An 18783-nucleotide genomic window follows, 5' to 3' on the forward strand; every position below is an offset into this window, starting at 1 on the left:
AATTGATTTCATAGCTGGTAATTGCCAACAAGATTACATTCCCATGTCAATGAGCACTTAATTTTATGTCTTACTACGAAGACCCCTGAAATGGGGCCAATGGATATGAATTGATTTCACAGCTGGTAATTGCCAACAAGATTACATTCCCATGTCAATGTGCACTTAATTTCGTGACTTACTACAAAGACCCTTGAGTTGGGGCCAGTGAATAAGTAGGGCAATGGAAGCCCTGGGAAGACAAGGGAAAGTGGCCTTTGTGTCTTTGTTTCTTAAGGAATTTTCAAATATAGCTCAAGAGCTCTAAGTTTTGGAAACAATGTAAGCTCTCCAAGAAAGCTGGACAAGAGTCAGGCAAATTATTCTGCATCAGAGAGGCAATTACATTCTACTGACATCTTTTCTCACCCTAGTCATAAGTGGCTTTTTCTCCCTTTCTAATTGTGTATTCACCATAATGACATATATTCCTTATTGGTCTCTAGATTCACAGAATTCAATCGTTGTTTTCTGCTATGACTCTGTCCCAAATGAAGTGCATACAAGGAAAAGCCTTGTATAATTTAAAAATTGAGGTGTCAGAGCTTTATACATTGGTGAACCAAATAAACAAAAATTATATGCATTTATATAATTTTCAATTACTAGTAAATATAGTTTGTTTTCTCTATATTAAAAAAAGCCAAGTCACAACTTCAGAGTCTGAAAAATTGATTATTGCCCTAGTATCAACCTGTGTTTATGATCAAAGCTTATTATAATTTAAACTCACAGTGTCAAACGTTATTTGTTTATTCACAGGACTCTTTTCTCTAAGCCTTTAAAAACACACTTGGTGTATGATGAAATCTATGTTTGTTAACGTAACCTACCTTCCAAGTTCTGAAGCACAGTCTTGAAGAGCCTGCTTATCTTTAAGGCACTGTTTCAGAAATGCTTGAAACTCTTCATTGGCCTTTGTAATTTGTTCCTGAATGCTACTGACAATTTGTTTAGACAAATGTGCGTACAAAGTTTGTCCTTCTTGAGTCACCGCATCAAGTTTGCTCTGCCCATCACTGACTGAGTCCAAAAGGTTCTGTTTCGGGAAATAAAGGTAATAGGTGCATGGGACTATGCATTACAATTGTGAGCTGAAATAGTAGAGCAGGAGAAGAAAAACAGAGTCCAAAGGGAAAAAGCTTAACAAGGCTGGAGTAAAAATGATGCATACAATTGGATACAACCAAGGCTCCTCATTGAGAATGGTGTCAGTCAGCCACTGGAACCACTGAGGACATAGTGTAAACAAGGCTGAGCTGGAACCGAGGACGTTCTCACCAAGGTATTGTTCTCAGTCTCTCCCCATTCTCACTGTACCAACATGGTCTAGTTTCCAATGTCTCCCAGGGTTCATGTGAGATCCTCTACCTGGTTAGCTGCCTCCAGCCCCTCCCCTGATCCACCCTGCATACAAAATCCTCAGGTCTTTTCTTTTCTTGGTCTGCATCTCTTTCTTGGAAAATCTATGCTTGGGCAGGGCTTTAACAAAGTAAAAGAATTCCAGAGTCCAGGGGTGGCCCTGCCTCTCCCCAGAGCTCTAGAGTGGCATCTCAAATGTTACTCAGACATTTCTTTGTGGAGTTTGTTACATCTCAAGCTTAAAAGGAGACAATTCTACATTTGAATTCTCCACATCTCCTGCAAAACCAGCTTCCTTTACTATAACAATCTTTCTATCGTAACTTCTAATCTAATGAATTATCAACATTATTTTAATCCCCTATTAGTCACAAAATCCTCATGGTTCTCATTAGTTTTTAAAATGATTTCTTTTGGCCAAATACGGTGGCTCATGCCTGTAACCAGCACTTTGGGACCCCGAGGCGGGTGGATCACCTGAGGTCAGGAGTTTGAGACCAGCCTGGCTTACATGGTGAAACATCGTCTCTACTAAAAATACAAAAATTAGCTGGGCATGCTGGCATACACCTGTAATCCCGGTTACTTGGGAGACTGAGGCAGGAGAATCACTTGAACTCAGAAGGAGGAGGTTGCAGTGAATGGAAATCGTGTCATTGCACTCCGGCCTGGGTGACAGAGTGAGAATCCACCTCGAAAAAAAAAAAGATTTCTTTTCATAATACTTAACATAGTACTTTACTCAGATTAGCCGCTTGACAAGCTTGGCCAAAACCTAACTTGAGCCTATTCTTCTGCAAATCATTTCTTAACTCTACTTCACCACAGCCTTCTCCTTCCTGAGCTCATACATTTTCAGTCAGTAAAACCTATAAAACCTGTAATATCTATTATTTTAGTTTGAATATATCCTATCTCTAAATATAGACAATAAGGTACTAAAAAACACAAACCATTTCTTCTTCTTTTTAAAACTCCTCCACAATAGTCATATAACATAGATATAATTATTATACTCTTATTGTTATAAAAATTAAAACTAGGTTTAGTTTAGAATGAACTCCAAAGAATTGTCAATAGGCTAAAAAGAGAGAGAAAGGGATCTGGAAATTCTGTAGCCCCAACTTATTTCTCAACATACTTATCATGTTATCTATTTCTTTCTGACTCAATCAGCCTAATTCTGTTAGGGACGAGGAGAAGATTGGCTCAGATAAGATTTGAGAAATAAGATAACTTAGGTCTGCCTACAGGCACTTGAGTACATTTTGGGGAAGAAGAAAAAGGATGTCAACTTTTATACCTGAAGGTCATGGAGCTTTGCTTCTAGAACTTTGCTGTCACCAGTGCGATCTGATGATTCTTTTGCCGATGCCTTTGCTCCCAAAAACCATTCTTGGAATTCCTGCATAGACTCTTTTGGAAAAAAAAAAAAATCAGGAGTCAATCTAAAATATTGAATGGGCTCCCAGCATTACCACAATGGATTATTTCTGACCTTTAGCTCATTTCCTCTTGCCTTACAAAATATTCCAGAAAGAAAATAATAAAGTAATACAGTATGATCTACAGCCGTGAATGTTCATGGTAGAATTGAGAAGTTATCTCAGAGGAAAGACTAAAAAGAAATGTATATTCCTAGAATGTCTAATATCCTGTTGTGTTTTTTCTCTTGGTCAAGAAAAATAATTAATTGCCTGAATATGTAAAAGTGCAAGGAGAGAAATGCTCCAGGGACATTAAAGCCATTTTGATGGCAAAGGGAGGAACCACCTCCTCTTTTGGGGAGTCATGATGGATCCATGTCAGGCACCGCTGTGTGGAAAGCAGAGGCAGGGCCACAGGACGGGCAATTTCCTGGCCCCTATTGCTGCCCCTGTTTCATGGCTTCTTCCAACATCCAAGTTTATTGTGTCACTTCATCATGGCATAAAAAATTTCAATAGTTATTTGGACAGTGGCTGCTGGCCACTTGAGCAGTGGAAGTAATTTTCCACACACATGAGCTATATAGAGAAAATGCAGATGAAATTCAGAACCATCAAGTTAGTGGACTCTTGCTTTCTTGGGAAAAAGAGGAAAAAGAAAGAAAAAATTCTGCATAGTGTGAGAGCCTCCAGCACAGCACTTCTATTGCCTGAATCGCAAAGCACAAATGAATTTGAAATGATACCCTTCTGGAAAGTTTCCTCAAACTTTTGCTGGCAGTTTCTAGGCAGCATTTGGTTTGGATTCTTTCTTGGAAACAAACTTCTCACGCTAAGGCCCCTCAGAACTCACCACTGAAGTGTTTTTCCAGAGATTCCTGCAGGCTGGCCTGGGTTTTGGAGCACAACTGGCTCACGACTTCATGTTTCTTTATCAGACCAGTCATTGCACAGCCTAGGTTCTCTAACTCAGCTGAGTGGTACTTGCGGCACAAGCTATTGAGATTTTCTTGGGTGGAGCTGATATTGCTTTGTTGACTTTGAAGTTCTTTTTGTATATCCTACAGAATAAAAGTAAATTATGAAGGATATTCATAACTTGAGAGAAATACTCCATTTACTTCACTATGGTACTTTTTTACAATCTGAAATTGACATTGTTGAATCCACTCCGTGGTGTATACATTTTGATGCAAGTTTTTGAGTACTTGTACTAGATCTGTATTGATTCTTTCAGAATTTTGCCAAGTTCTCCTTGGGAACAAACAGGTGTTGGGAAGTAGTTAGGAGATGAGGTGTAATCTAGCATTTCAAGCAAACTGAATAGGTCCTTATAGATTCCAGTCCATGATCTTGGGTTTAATCAATTGATTAGAGACCATCACAGTTCACATTCTTCAGTGAGACACTTAAACTTTGTTTCAGAGTCACAGGCTTACCAAAAGCACCAGTAGTTAATTTAAAGAAAAAAAAACAAAAACAAAAACAAAAAAACCTCAGTTTCTAGTACAGTAAGGAAATATGCTAAAAGAGAACAAATGCATTTGTTGAAAAGTCAACTCAATGCATGACAGATAGCTGATTAGGAATGTTATCTATTAATATGGATAGAAAACATGAAAATGGGCCAGGAGGTGGCTCACACCCATAATCCCAAAACTTTGGGAGGCTGAGGCCTGTGGATCACTTGAGGTCAGGAGTTCAAGACCAGTCTGGCCAACATGATGAAACCCCATCTCTACTAAAAATACAAAACTTAGCTGGGCATGGTGGTGGGTGCCTGTAATCCCAGCTACTGGGGAGGCTGTGGTAGGAGAATCACTTAAACCTGGGAGGGGAGGTTGCAGTGAGCCCAGATTGTGCCACTGCACTCCAGCCTGGGTGACAGAGGAAGACTCCATCTCAAAAAATAAAAATAAAAAAATAGAAAACATGGAAATGTAATGTTTTCTCAACTTCTTCTTTTTCAAAAAATATACATTCTCTGGATGAAAGCAGGCATAATGGCCAATAAATATAATTAAGTGATGAAAAACTATCGAATACTCAAGTCTGAAAATTTGTGGAAGTCAAATAGTTCTTCCACAGGCTCCACCCTTTTATAAAAAAGAAAAAAAAAACTTTAAACAAGTGTAGACTATGGGCTGGTGCTACAGCAACACATGCTTTCTATTTTCAAGGTATTCATTTTTGATTTCTGAACACCTGCATTCAGTTCTTCATTGCTTACTTTGCTGTGGTCAATGTCATAAATAAGTTGGTCTGGTGTTCATATGGGTAACTCAGAGCAGAAGTTATATTTTTTATTACAGTTACCACAAAACAGGAGAACTACTATCACCATTCGAATGGAAGCACTTAATGATAGTTTATTACCTACCTTGACTTTTTTCAATCCTTCACAAGTGTCAGTTTGGGCACAGTTCATCAACGATTCTTCCACTTTTGCGAGCCATGTCGTTATGTCATTAATAAACTTCTCCACTTGTGTACTTTGAGCAGTGAAATCCTTCAGGGTTCCTTTTGCTACTTCAGTTATTTCTTTGGCATGCTCCAGTTTCTGTCTTAAGTCTGCTTCTATAAACTAAATAACCAAGCAAGATTTCATCAAGATCTCCACTCATTCAGTAGAAATTCTGTTCATGTAATTGTTCAAAGCCACACAAGTCTCATCATGGAAGCCAGCTCCAATGCTAATATGCCTTTACAAGAAGGAAAATCAGTGGACACAGTTGCCAAACATATGAAGTGACAGGCAAATAGAAAGAGGAAGGATTGGCCGGGCGCGGTGGCTCAAGCCTGTAATCCCAGCACTTTGGGAGGCCAAGACGGGTGGATCACGAGGTCAGGAGATCAAGACCATCCGGGCTAACACGGTGAAACCCCGTCTCTACTAAAAAAATACAAAAAATTAGCCGGGCGTGGTGGCGGGCGCCTGTAGTCCCAGCTACTCGGGAGGCTGAGGCAGGAGAATGGCGTAAACCCGGGAGGCGGAGCTTGCAGTGAGCTGAGATCCGGCCACTGTACTCCAGCCTGGGTGACAGAGCGAGACTCCGTCTCAAAAAAAAAAAAAAAAAGAGGAAGGATTGTATTAACACTGGATGGGAGAGTGGCAGCTCTAACTGAGGTTCCAGGGAAGACGTGAGAGGGCATTGTGAAAGCAGAGCTAGATCTACTGAAAATTCCCAGGTGGTGACCAAAAATCTGCTCTTGATTCTCCCTGGAAACACCGGTTGTCTGCTCAGATGTAACACTGTCTGGGGCAAACATCACTGTAGGATTTTATCATAAAACAATTTTATTTTTGTCTCCACTGTTGCTTTAAAATATTGAGTGGGGCTAGTTCTTCTCTTTTCTCTGGATGATATAGCTCAGGAGGGTCGACTTCTATGGCCCCCTAGTTAGTCAAAGGACATATAGTCACTATACATTGAAAAACAGTCTCAATTCCACAATTCAAACATCCTGGCCTATTTGTTAATGAAAACTTTGAACTTAACTTAAATTGAAGGCTTTTATTCTTACCCCCACTTCAGATCTGCTGGGAGCAGGAGGCCCATAGTGTGGAAGGGAGTAAATGTCTTTCTTTCTCTTCCTTCGTTTTATTTCTATTCTGCCACCCTGTGTAAGGCACCTTTCTCCTGTAGGCTTGGACTGGCAGGAGGCAGGTGAGGGGTTCTGACTCACTGGATGGGCATCTGTGCCCTCTAGGCCAGACAAGGTTTAGCATTCATTCCTCCTCGCATAGGCCTTGCTCTGTGGGTTTTTCTGACTTTTTTCATGCTTGCACTTCCCACTAAAGTTCCCTAAACACGACAGTGCAATGTTCTTTGGCTACTTTCTCATTCCTCAGCCTGTAGGCCTTTTTTTAACTTCTCATTGCTAAGGTCTGTTTATCCCCCAGATAGCCTTCTTAGACCACCTATAATATCTTCGCATAGTGGTCTCTTCCTTTCTTTTCCTTTCCTGGTTCATATTTGGGCCAGAGGTCACACTCTAGCATTCACCTCCAACTAACCTTCAGGTGCAGGTCTCCCCAAGCCGTCATCTATCCTTTGGCAAATATAGCAGCAGTTAGCCAGCCTGTCTGTCACTTTTAGGATTCTTGGGGGGATAGAAATCAGACTCCCATGCCTGCCAAATACGGGGGACAAATATCCCATTCTCCAGGTGGCACTGCTGGAATCCTTCTGCCTTGAGGTAAGGTAAGCCACCCCTCACACTTCCTTGAGTATACGTAGGGGTGCGTGTATGTGCACATGCACGTGTGTGTGTGTGAGAGAGAGAGAGAGACAGAGAGAGAGAGAGAAAAGGAGAGAGAGATAAAGGAAAAAAGAGAAGACTAGAGTACACCAATAACTCTCTCTGAAGATCCTGCCTCAACTCTGCAAAAGTCCAACTGTTAACCATTGATATCCCCAACACAGGTGGCATGCATAAGGACTCTTTATCTTTTTTTACATATGAATAGCACCTCCTTTGTGTCTTCTTACTTCCCGTGAAACTTCTAGCATTCCTGTGCATGTATATCATCCCCAATGGTACTGATGAACAAGGAGTCTCAGGTCAGAGCAAAAGCATAACTGATCAACTAGATTGATTGCTTGACCCAAAGCAGCAAATCAAAGACAAAGGCACAAGAAGAAGAAAGGAAATGTAGAGAAAATCGACAAAAGCAGTAACACATCCAGAAGCTAAAGGGATACAGCAGAATCCTGAGCCTGGAGCCAGTGGGGCTGGCAGGCCAAAGAGACCCACCATGCTGGATGCTTCCAGGGCTTGGGCCCTGAAATAGCCCAGGTGTCCTGACCAGTGCCGATCTACCCCGGCCTGCTTCATGGTTCCTGTGGATTTGTGCCATCTGAAGGGCCATGAAAGGAGGTTTACAGTGGTGATCCCTCTAAACTCAGTTATTGAGTAACAGCATTAGGGAAATATCAATAAGAATATCAGCATTCATAAGAGGGGTTTCTAGGCTGGGCGCGGTGGCTCACACCTGTAATCCCAGCACTTTGGGAGGCCAAGGCAGGCAGATTGCATGAGTTCAGGAGTACAAGACCAGCCTCGGCAACATGGTGAAATCTCCTGTCTATAAAAAATTTAAAATATTAGCCTTCCACGATGGCGCATTTCTGTCGTCTCAGCTACTAGGGAGGCTGAGGTGGGAGGATTGCTTGAACTTGGGAGGCAGAGGTTGCAGTGAGCTGAGACTGCACCACTGCACTCCAGCCTGGGTGACAGAGTGAGACCCTGTCTCAAAAAACAAACAAACAACCAACCAACATCAAAAACACCAAAAACAGAGGGGGTTCTGTCCCTGTCTAGACATGAAATGGTCCATGAGGCAACTTGGCTGATAATGCTTCTGAAATTCAGTAGGAAAAAAAAGAACTACCCTTATTATAATATTCAAGTTGGAAATATGCTATTAATACTGGCCCAAGGAATGTGAAAATATATTAATATTTTGACCCCCATGTCTGATATGATCCACGTTTCCTTGGAATTAGGATGATGATGATAACATTGAGGACATATAAAGGAGATACATATATATATATATCATATATATAAGATATATATCTACACACACACAGATAGAGAGAGAGAGACAGAAAGTCTAGTATATGGTAGTTATTACAAAACGGATGAAAGTCTAGCAGTTATTACAAAATGCTTACCTGAAGGTCTGGCGGTGTTTCTAGATTTTTAGTTAATTCTTTCAGATCATTAACTTTGGAATGCAGTTCTTCCAATCTCAATGCTTTGTTTTTAACTTCAGACTGCCAAAAGGGAAGAAGCATAACTAATGAAAAACACTGACATGCTATATTTGGCATTTAATAATTTCAAGAAGAGCTAACTTTGTCAAAATACCCCAACTTTAAGCCAGTGTAAAAAATAAAATCTGTTTCATTTTTCTGAGGGCTGTTGTGACGTAGAAACGTGGAAAATGTTACAATTAGCTTCCGCTGGGAATGTGAAGGAGTGTGCAGAACTTTTGTTTCTCTCCACTCCTTTTTATTAGGAAAAAAAAGCTGGAAAAAAATTAAACACTGATCCAAAGTCTTGAGTCAGCGGGGATTTTCAACAGGCTAACTGTCGTTTATTCATTAACTTTAATATTACTGGTTACTATGGCAGCATGAAACTCTTGAAGAAGCATTTCAAAGCGAGTGTTGAAGTGCCTAACAAGGAGTGCCTAGTTACTGTAGGCTATGTGTAATATGAACGAACGTTTCAAATAAAAATTTAAAGGATATTAAAGGAGAAACAGATTCATTAAGAAATCGATATATACTATTTTGCCTTTTTTTGTACCAATAGTAACATAAAGAAGAGGAAAGAACGATCAAAGAATTATGATACAAATGAGAGGCTTGTAAACTTCATTAGTTATTTGAGGCCACGAAGGAGCATTTAGTAAACTATTCCTCTCAAAAATGGCATTTTGGTGCTTTGTGGACACTAGCAAACCTACTGATGCCTTCAATTCAGAAAGGAATTTCCTTACTGGAAGACATGATGAGCTGTCAGTCCCTCTGGCTTTCTCCAGAAGCTGGCCAGGCAACTGAGGAATCTCCCTCCTTATCTACACTCACTACACTGCAGCGGAAACAGCTCTGTGGGCACTGGGCTGAATCCAATTCACTGATTTTATTAGCTAGTGTGTCACATGGACAGTGGGTAACATAAATAACCCATCTTTGTGACTAACTGAACCTGCTCATATCTAATGTGGCTCAGAAGCATATTGAATCATTGGATTTCTGAGGTCAATAGCAGTTGCTTACTTTAACAACTCCCTCTCAACCTCCCACAAAAAGCCCTCATTTGTAGCATTTACCACCATGGTAAGCTACGACATGATGTCACAGCACACGGAGTGGAAGACATACACAGTAGTACATTGTTCTAAAATATTTCAACCATGATACCATAGATGTCAATAACTCAAAGACCTAGGTAACAGTAGTGATGTGTAGAAGAATAATGGAAAGTGTTATATATATTTTTTTTGTCATTACCTTTGTATTCAATGGAACTTATTTAATTGTAAATTTATTTACAGTCTAATTTTTAATAATGGTTGTTTTTAACACTGGCTCACAAAATTCCTGAACATTTAACAATTGACTTTTGCAAGCTGGTATAAGCTGGATCCAGTGCAGGCCACTCTGGAGCTGTGATGTTAGTTTAGCATCAGAGACAACAGCCGAGGACACTGCAGTATCCATCACCCCTGCCTGTGCTTTTAGTCTGAATAATTTCTTCTCCTGATCACCCTCAGAGATTGGAACTAGGTAACAAAACATTGAGAATGTTCTTTGGATCAAAGACAAATAAGTTAGGTAATACAATTCATTCATGTATATTTCTCTGGACCAAAGTCACTATCTCCTCACTCTATTTCTCTTTACCCTACTCCACTTTTATCATAGCCCAATTACTACTTGATATTTTATATATAATATATACTGTAATATAAATAATGTAAATTCTATGAGGGTAAGACTTTCTGTTTGTCTATTATATTTTCAATGTCTAAAACAGTGCCTGACATATCTTAGGTGCTCATTAAGAGTTTGAAGAATGATTAACAAATCATTGCAAGAAATAGGAATAAAGTTTAAAGTGAATTGGTGACTAGAACTTTAAAAGCCAGGGACTCTTGTGGAAGCCTGTGACCCTCCAATCTCTGATTTTCTTCCATTTTTGAAAAGGAAGTGGAAGAACCCACTACCTGGCATAATAAGAGGACATGCTAAGGACTCAGTGAGCAGTTTGGGATTTTTTTGAATACGGAAAAATAGGTACTAAATATTACTAGATTACAAACACTTCCAATTTGGTTTTTAAGTAGAAAGATGCCATATTTTCCGATGAATGGGAACAATTATAGATTTTATAGACTTTTGCTTTTCTACTAATGCTTTAAAGAGCCCTAAATAAGCATAGATAAAAATACAAAGAAAAATCCTTTTATTCATAACCTATTCAAATTAAACAGCAAAAGATAGGTAAGAGTTCTCTAATGCTCTTCCATGCCTCTAAAAAGAAGAAGAAGGTCTGGAGCAGTGGCTCACACCTGTAATCCCAGCAGTTTGGGAGGCTGAGGTGGGTAGATCACCTGAGGTCAGGAGTTCAAGACCAGCCTGACCAACATGGTGAAATCCTATCTCTACTAAAAATACAAAAATTAGCCAAGTGTGGTGGCGCATGCCTGTAATTCCAGCTACTCGGGAGGCTGAGGCAGGAGAATTGCTTGAACCCAGGAGGCGGACATTGCAGAGCCGAGATCTGGAGCACCACTGCACTCCAGTCTGGGCGACAGAACCAAACTTTGCCTCAAATAATAAAAATAATAAAAAATAAATAAATAAATAAATAAAAGTTAAAAGAAGAATATACTTTTAAGACTTTTTTTTCTTTTTTTTCATATTCTGGTCGACAATATGCCACCAGTTCCCATATGTCAACACAGTCAGTTTACCTCAAATTCTTTAAGCAGTTCTTCAGCTCTGAGGCGGTTGTCCAGGTTGCTGATGTTTTTTGCCATCTGTGGAACAGAGTTGTTTGACCATCCCTCAATCTCATCTCTACTTGAGAGTACATCATCCCAAATGGACAGGCTTACTCTCAGCCTATCCATGTTTTCTTCAAGTTTCTCTGCTACCTAGGAGAGAAACAGAAGCCATGGCATTCATAGTCAGAGGTGTAACATGATCATCCCCCCAAGCAAAGTACCAATGCTTCTTTTATCAGAAAAGTATATTCTGACTGACAGTTTCACAAAAATTATTGTAATCTAATAAGTGCACCTGACTCATGTAAATGCTAACCAATACATAAATTGCTTCTGTCATTGGGAGAGGTGTATGAATTCCTGAGACATTGCATTTTCATTTGTAAATTGGGATACTAACAACAACAGGTCCACTAGAATCTACTGTAACTCATTATAAGGTTGAATTCTACAGGACAAAGGTCTATCAAGAACAGTGTTGTATTGATTTTTGAAAGTAATAACAATAAGCATTTTTATTTGTAATGTTTAGGTATAATTAGCATTAATTAGATTCAAACATATTTATAACATAATGCATATGAAAGCAACCAATTTTGCACATTAAAATAAAATAATATTGCTTATCACTCTTCCTATAATGATAGGCACTAACATCCCAAAGGCTATAAATAAAAAAAAAAAAAATAGCATGCTAAAAAAAGAAAAGAAAAGAATGTTCTTTTTTTTTTGTTTTTGAGATGGAGTCTCACTCTGTTTCCCAGGCTGGAGTACTGTGGCGTGATCTCAGCTCACTGCAACCTCTGCCTCCTGGGTTCCAGCGATTCTCCCACCTCAGCCTCCAGAGTAACTAGGATTACAGGCGCTTGCCACCACACCCGGCTAATTTTTTGTATTTTTAGTAGAGATGGGGTTTCACTATGTTAGCCTGACTGGTCTCGAACTCCTGACCTGAAGTGATCCGCCCGCATCGGCCTCCCAAAGTGCTAGGATTAAAGGCATGAGCCACCGCACCCAGCCAAAGAATGTTCTTTTAAAAGTGGAAGCATATATATAGGGTTTTCTGCTGCCCCCAAATTATTTTATTATATTACACAAATATCAACGTCTAACTGGTAAATTTAGCTTAAGTAGGGGAACCACAGTACTTCTGAAACTAGATTTTGATAGGAGGTCAACAGAGCACTAAATTTTTCAGCTGAAAGGTAATGTAAAATATTTATGGATTGATATATAGAGTTCCAGGAAAATTAAGTGACTTGTTCTGTGGTCACATAGCTGGTAAGTGACACAGCAAGAACTAAAACCCAAAGATGTAAATTACAAGTGCAATGTTTTCCAATGCAAAATTATAGCCTTATTACTTTAAATTATTATATATTATGGTTTAATATCCTATAGAATATTTATAAATTCTTCTTTTTTATCTATAATTTCATAGTTTGGGACAGAAAAACATTCAGAGTTATAATTTGTTATGACCGAGGCTATTAAGTGAAATTCCCAAGAGTCTGATGATAAGTTTTTACAAAACAGATACATTTTTTACTATTTCTAAACTTTATGTGAGCACTGTTTTACTTCAGACTATCATTTCACATTTAGTACTAAATGTTAAAAGTGAAATTCAGTCGGGCGCAATGGCTCATGCCTATAATCCCAGCACTTTGGGAGGCCAAGGCAGGCAGATCACCTGAGGTCAGGAGTTGGAGACCAGCCTGGTCAACATGGAGAAACCCTGTCTCTACTAAAATACAAAATTAGCTGGGCGTGGTTGTGTGCACCTGTAATCCCAGTTACTCGGGGGGTTGACGCAGGAGAATTGCTTGAACCCGGGGAGGCAGAGGTTGCGGTAAGCTGAGATCACACCATTGCACTCCAGCCTGGGCAACAAGAGTGAAACTCCATCTTAAAAAAAAAAAAAAAAAAGTGAAATTCACATCCTTGAATAACCCTTTGCCCAAAAATTTGATTGGGAAATGTGATTATTGAAATGATTTGCAGACTCCCAGGTGATTATCTTACATCCAGCCATTTGTCCACGGTGCTCTCCATGTCTGTTTTCACCAAGCTGAAATCACTACTGTGAATTTTTTTCAGTTCAGATAACAAGTGTTTTCCTTTGCTGGTAAAGTTATCCAAGTCTTTCTGTTTGTAATTCATTTTGTTCTTGGCAGTTTCATGCTGTGGATAAATGATTTCTTAATTAATAAAATAGTCAGTGATAAGTCATGAGTTTAAAACCATTTGCCTCTAGGAAATTTAATTCATAATTGACCTTATGCAGAAATTTTTGATATTAATTAACTATACGAATATATATAATACCATTTGCTTGAGTTGCTAGAATCCTAGAATGTCAGTATTCCTAGGGGAAAAAAAGTTGAGCTTGTTAGCATGAATTATCCACATCTAAGTATACAGACAAGAATTGGGCAGATAATTGCTTTATGACTAAAAACCAGATCTACTAAAGCAGAACACCAACATAAACACATTTTGAATTTTACCTTGGAAAAAGCCCATTTAAGATCTTCTTGATCTTTAATGGTAGTTCTGGTTACAATCACACTGCTGGCATTTTCTAAGACTTTAGATACAGTTGACTTCAGGTTCTGATATTCTCTCATTAAGTCAATAAGTCCACAGCATTGACCCTGACTGTAATGATTAAAGAAAATATATTATTTGGTGTCATGTATCAGGAAAGGGGAGAGTTCCCTACAATTGGACTTGATGTTTCACTACATAAAGGTATTAATACTCATAGATGGATTCTGGAATCAAGAGAAAAGCATATTTCTACATACTGATCTCAAACTAGTGCTGCTGGTTAATCCTACTTACTCCAATGTCCAAAATATTCTCTGTGAATGAGGGATGCACACAACCATTGAAATAAAATCTATGAACTCAAAGACAAAGAAGTAATATATGTTCTTGCCAACTCAAACTTACATAGATGAGTCACCCAAATGTTTTGGTTTTTTTAAATTGTCTTTTCCCATGTGGTTTTAATTATTTCATAATGGCATATGTTGCAGGAAATAAAACAACAATAAAACAAAACATAGCCCCAAACTAACAAATAAAAAGATTACTCAGTAATTAACGTATATATCAGATTTTCTCTTCCATCTCAATGTAATAAATTCTCATTGGATATGACTACCCTGAAAACTGTCAAAATGAGAAGATAGCTGCTGTTTATAAAAATAAGGTGGTCTACAACCCTATCACCTCAAATGCACCTAATCTCATTTGATCTTGTGAAGGTAAGCAGGGTCCAGCCTGGTTAGTACTTGGATGGGAGACCCTCTGGGAATATTGGAAGCTGTAGGCTTTTTTTTTTTTTAAAACAAACACACACACACACACACACACACACACAAAACGGCTGGGTGTCACGGATCATGCCTATAATCCTAGCACTTTGCGAGGCCAAGGCAGGCTGATCACTCGAGGCCAGTCATTCGAGACCAGCCTGGCCAACAAGGCAAAACATCGTCTCTACTCAAAATGCAAAAATCAGCCTGGCTTGGTGGCGCACGCCTGTAATCTCAGCTACTTAGGAGGCTGAGGCATGAGAAAGGCTTGAACTCGGGTAGTAGAGGTTGCAGTGAGCCAAGATCACACCACTGTGCTCCAGCCTGGGCAATAGAGGGAGACTGTTTCATAAAAGAAACAATAACAAAAGAATAAAATGCTGTTGAGCAAGCAAGTTTACATCTAGAGATTTTTCCAAAGAAATAAAATTATGTGCACTAAGATTTAGGTAAAGTGATATTCTTCACACCATTATTTGTAATAGGAGAAAATATAGAAATAACCAAAATGTTAAAAACAGGTCAATAATTAAATAAATCCTGATACATTCTTATGATAGGACACTGTGCAACCTCTAAGAAATCACAATGTAGGATAATGTTTAATAATACAGAATAAAGTTTGCACAACATGATTCAATTTAAAATGCCTGCATTAATAGTCTACATTATATAATGTGCTCTGAATTTTGTTTAAAAGACTTTTGTACATGATGTAAAGTATATGTTGAGGGTCATTTTTTTAAATGCATATGAATGTCCAATTGTTCTAGTACCATTTATTGAAAAGATAATTCTTTCTCCACCAAATTTTCTTTATATCTTTGTCAAAACAATTGACTGTATATGTCTGGGTCTATTTCTGACTGTGTTCCACTAGTTTATATGTTTATCCTTCAGCCTGTACCACACTGAAACCAGCTAGTATAAGTCCTCCAATTCTTTTTCATTTGTTATTTATTTATTTACTTACTTAATTATTTTAGGTACCAGAGCTGCCAGCAAAGTCCTCCAATTCTTTTTGAAAACTGTACTGGCTATTCTAGTAGGTCTTGTGGTTTTATGTATACATTTTTAAATCATCTGGTCAATTTCTACAAACCTTCTGTGGGCATTTTGATTGGGATTGTATTGATATAAAAAAGACCTCAATAACAAAAAAATCACCCAAATCGGCCAACTTGAATATTTAAAACGATAAACAGATTGCAAATAACATATCAAAATACGCTCAACATCAGTCATCAGGGATATACAAATTAAAAACAAAATGTGCCAATTCTTGGCACAATGCTTATGAGTTAGTCCTGCTCCACAGTGAGGAGTTAAAGACACACACACACACACACACACACACACACACACACACACACACACAGAGATGGCTCTACACATCTAGTAGAATGTCAAACAAGCAAATAAACAAAAACATCACAATACCAAGTGTTGGAAATTACGTGGAGCAACTGGAAATCTTACACATGACTGGTGTGAGTGCAAAATGGTGCAACTACTTCGAAAAATAATTTGGCAGGTTCTTATAAAGTTAAACATATATGTTGCTATACAATCCAGTCTCACTTTTAGATTATTTACCCAAATGAAATAAAAACTTACATACATGCAAAAATTTGAATGTGAATGTTTATAAACACTATTTATAATCATCCAAACTGGAAAGAACCCAATTGTCCATCACCTAGTAATTGAATAAACTGTAGTAAACCCATTCAGTGGAATATTCAGCTATAAAAAAATGAATGAACTTTTGACACACACAATGACATACGTTGTGCTAAATAAAAGAAGCCAGGTCACATTCTATGTGATTTTGTTTATAAATGATTCTAAGAAAAGACAAAACTATAGATGTGGAAAACTGATCCCTGGTTGCCAGGGGGGCTAAAGGCAAAGGGAAGAGATAAGGCCATTTTTTAGGTGGTAGAACTTTCATTGTGAAATTTAACAGTTACACAACTGTACAAGTTTGTCAAAACTGATAGCATTGCATATGGAAAAAAAGTAAATTTAAATGTGTTTAAATTATACCTTAATTACAAACAACTACAACAAAACAAAAAAAATACGAAATTAAAAGTTAAGGCTGTCATGGTAGCACTTCGTAACTGTTGACAACTCCTGCTTTAAGCATTGAATTCCATATGTAATTGTTTTTTTTTTTTTTTTTTTTTTTTTTGAGAAAGAGTCTCACTCTGTCTTCCAGCCTGGAATGCTGTGATGTGATCTCGGCTCACTGCAACCTACACCTCCAGGTTTCAAGTGATTCTCCTGCCTCGGCCTCCCAAGTAGCTGGCATTACAGGCACCCTCCACCATGCCCGGCTAATTTTTGTATTTTTAGTAGAGACGAGATGTCACTATGTTGGCCAGGAGGGTCTTAAACTCCTGACCTCAGGTGATTCGCCTGCCTTGGCCTCCCAAAGTGTTGGGATTACAGGCGTGAGCCACCGTGCCTGGCCTATAATTGTTATCTCAAAGCAACATTCTCAATAAAGTTCTGTAGAAATAAGTAAATTTTCAATGTTATGAAAGTGACACAGAATACCTAAAATGGTAAAATATATTTAACTACTGATCACATCAATGCAAAACAGGCAATGTCCCAATGTCACAAAATAAGTGGGAGGCTAAAAACAAGAACTGGGTGGGTTTTGACTTACTTTTCATGAATTAGTCTTTTGGTATCATCCCAGGTGACTGCTAAGCGGTTTATCTCCCTGTCAACTTCAGGTGCAAAAGCTACATCTTTCTGGGCAATTTGCTTGGCTTTGTCTTTCAACCAACATAGTTCATGCTCGTGAGAATTCAATTCATCTTCTAGCTGATTAAACACTCTTAACCTGTGAATTAAAATGTTATTTTCCTATGAATTTACTAAAAGTAGTAAACAAATTTCTTCTCCATAAGTATATGATGAGACCATAAAGCAGAAACCATAAAGTTTCTACTTATTTAGACAGTAGAAACTTTTAACACAGAAATTAAATTGATGTTTATCAATGGATGAAGGTACTTTTAAAGTTAATTTTGCAAAATAACTCAGACTGTACCTCAGAAAACATTGAAAGTCATTCTTAATACTCACCATCAACCTTCTGTTAAGTTTGTATTTTCTTTGTACTTTGCTTTGATGGTATAAGATTTTCAAAACTAAGGCTGATCTCATAGGCTAACTAGGTAAATACTTACTGTAAAATCATTGGTAAGAAATGTTTCTGGGTCATGAGGTTCAATCCATGTAAATAATAATGTTTAAGGATTATAGTTGTTTCATTCAATATCATATTAGCTTTATTGAGCTTTGCTATATATATATACACACATATATTATATATATATATAATATATAATATATATATATAATTTAAATTACCTACCTTGTTGAAAAGATTACCATAAGGAAATGATCATTTTTGTCTCTAATCTATTAATATCAGAGCATTTATAAAAAAGTGGCCATATCACCAGCCACAGTGGCTCACGTTCATAATCTCAGCATTTTGGGATGCCAAGGTGGGAGAATTGCTTGAGACCAGGAATTCAAGACCAACCTGGGCAACACAGCAAGACCTTATTTCTACAAAAAAAAAAAAAAATAGTTTTTAAATTTAGCTGGGTGTGGTGGTACATGTGTATAGTCTCAGCTATGTGGGAGGCTGAGGCTGGAGGATCACTTGAGTCCAAAAGTTTGAGGCCACAGTGAACTGTGACTGCACCACTGCACTCTAGCCTGGGTGACAGGGCACGACCCTGTTTCAAAGAAAAAAAAAGTGGCCATATAGAGGCAGCTGTTGACTCTTCATTCTTACAGTTTGATATAGGTCTGCAGAGTTCACAAAATGAGTCCGCATGTTTTATCCCATTTAATTCCCAAAAGATGGTGGCTGGGGCACGTGTTCTCATTATCCCCACCTTACAAGAAGAGAAGAGGTTTTCCCAAGGTGGCACAGTGAAGCATTAGTATGACTGGAATTTAAATAAGTCCATTAATTCAATATAACATTTTCTGTACCCGATGTGTGACTTTGGTGAGTGCAGTGTTGTGGGTACTGATGTGGCTCTTTAGCCCAACCTGGGCTTTC

The 18783-nt window shown here is 38.3% G+C and overlaps 1 protein-coding gene across 27 annotated transcripts in view; it reads right to left on the reverse strand.

The window, feature by feature from the left end:
• The window catches only part of SYNE1 (spectrin repeat containing nuclear envelope protein 1), a 530711-nt gene that overhangs the window by 279865 nt on the left and 232063 nt on the right, over positions 1-18783 (reverse strand). For all 27 annotated transcript variants that reach the window (XM_074037290.1, XM_005552157.4, XM_074037285.1 and 24 more), the window contains 9 exons: positions 17362-17541; positions 13866-14016; positions 13381-13539; positions 11323-11505; positions 8510-8611; positions 5209-5412; positions 3682-3889; positions 2705-2817; positions 873-1078 (listed from right to left, as the gene is read on the reverse strand). In XM_074037290.1, the coding sequence (XP_073893391.1) occupies positions 873-1078; positions 2705-2817; positions 3682-3889; positions 5209-5412; positions 8510-8611; positions 11323-11505; positions 13381-13539; positions 13866-14016; positions 17362-17541 (1506 nt within the window). The remainder of the gene's footprint in view (positions 1-872; positions 1079-2704; positions 2818-3681; positions 3890-5208; positions 5413-8509; positions 8612-11322; positions 11506-13380; positions 13540-13865; positions 14017-17361; positions 17542-18783) is intronic.

The sequence above is a fragment of the Macaca fascicularis genome, chromosome 4, assembly GCF_037993035.2.
Source record: "Macaca fascicularis isolate 582-1 chromosome 4, T2T-MFA8v1.1".
NCBI lineage: Eukaryota > Metazoa > Chordata > Mammalia > Primates > Cercopithecidae > Macaca > Macaca fascicularis.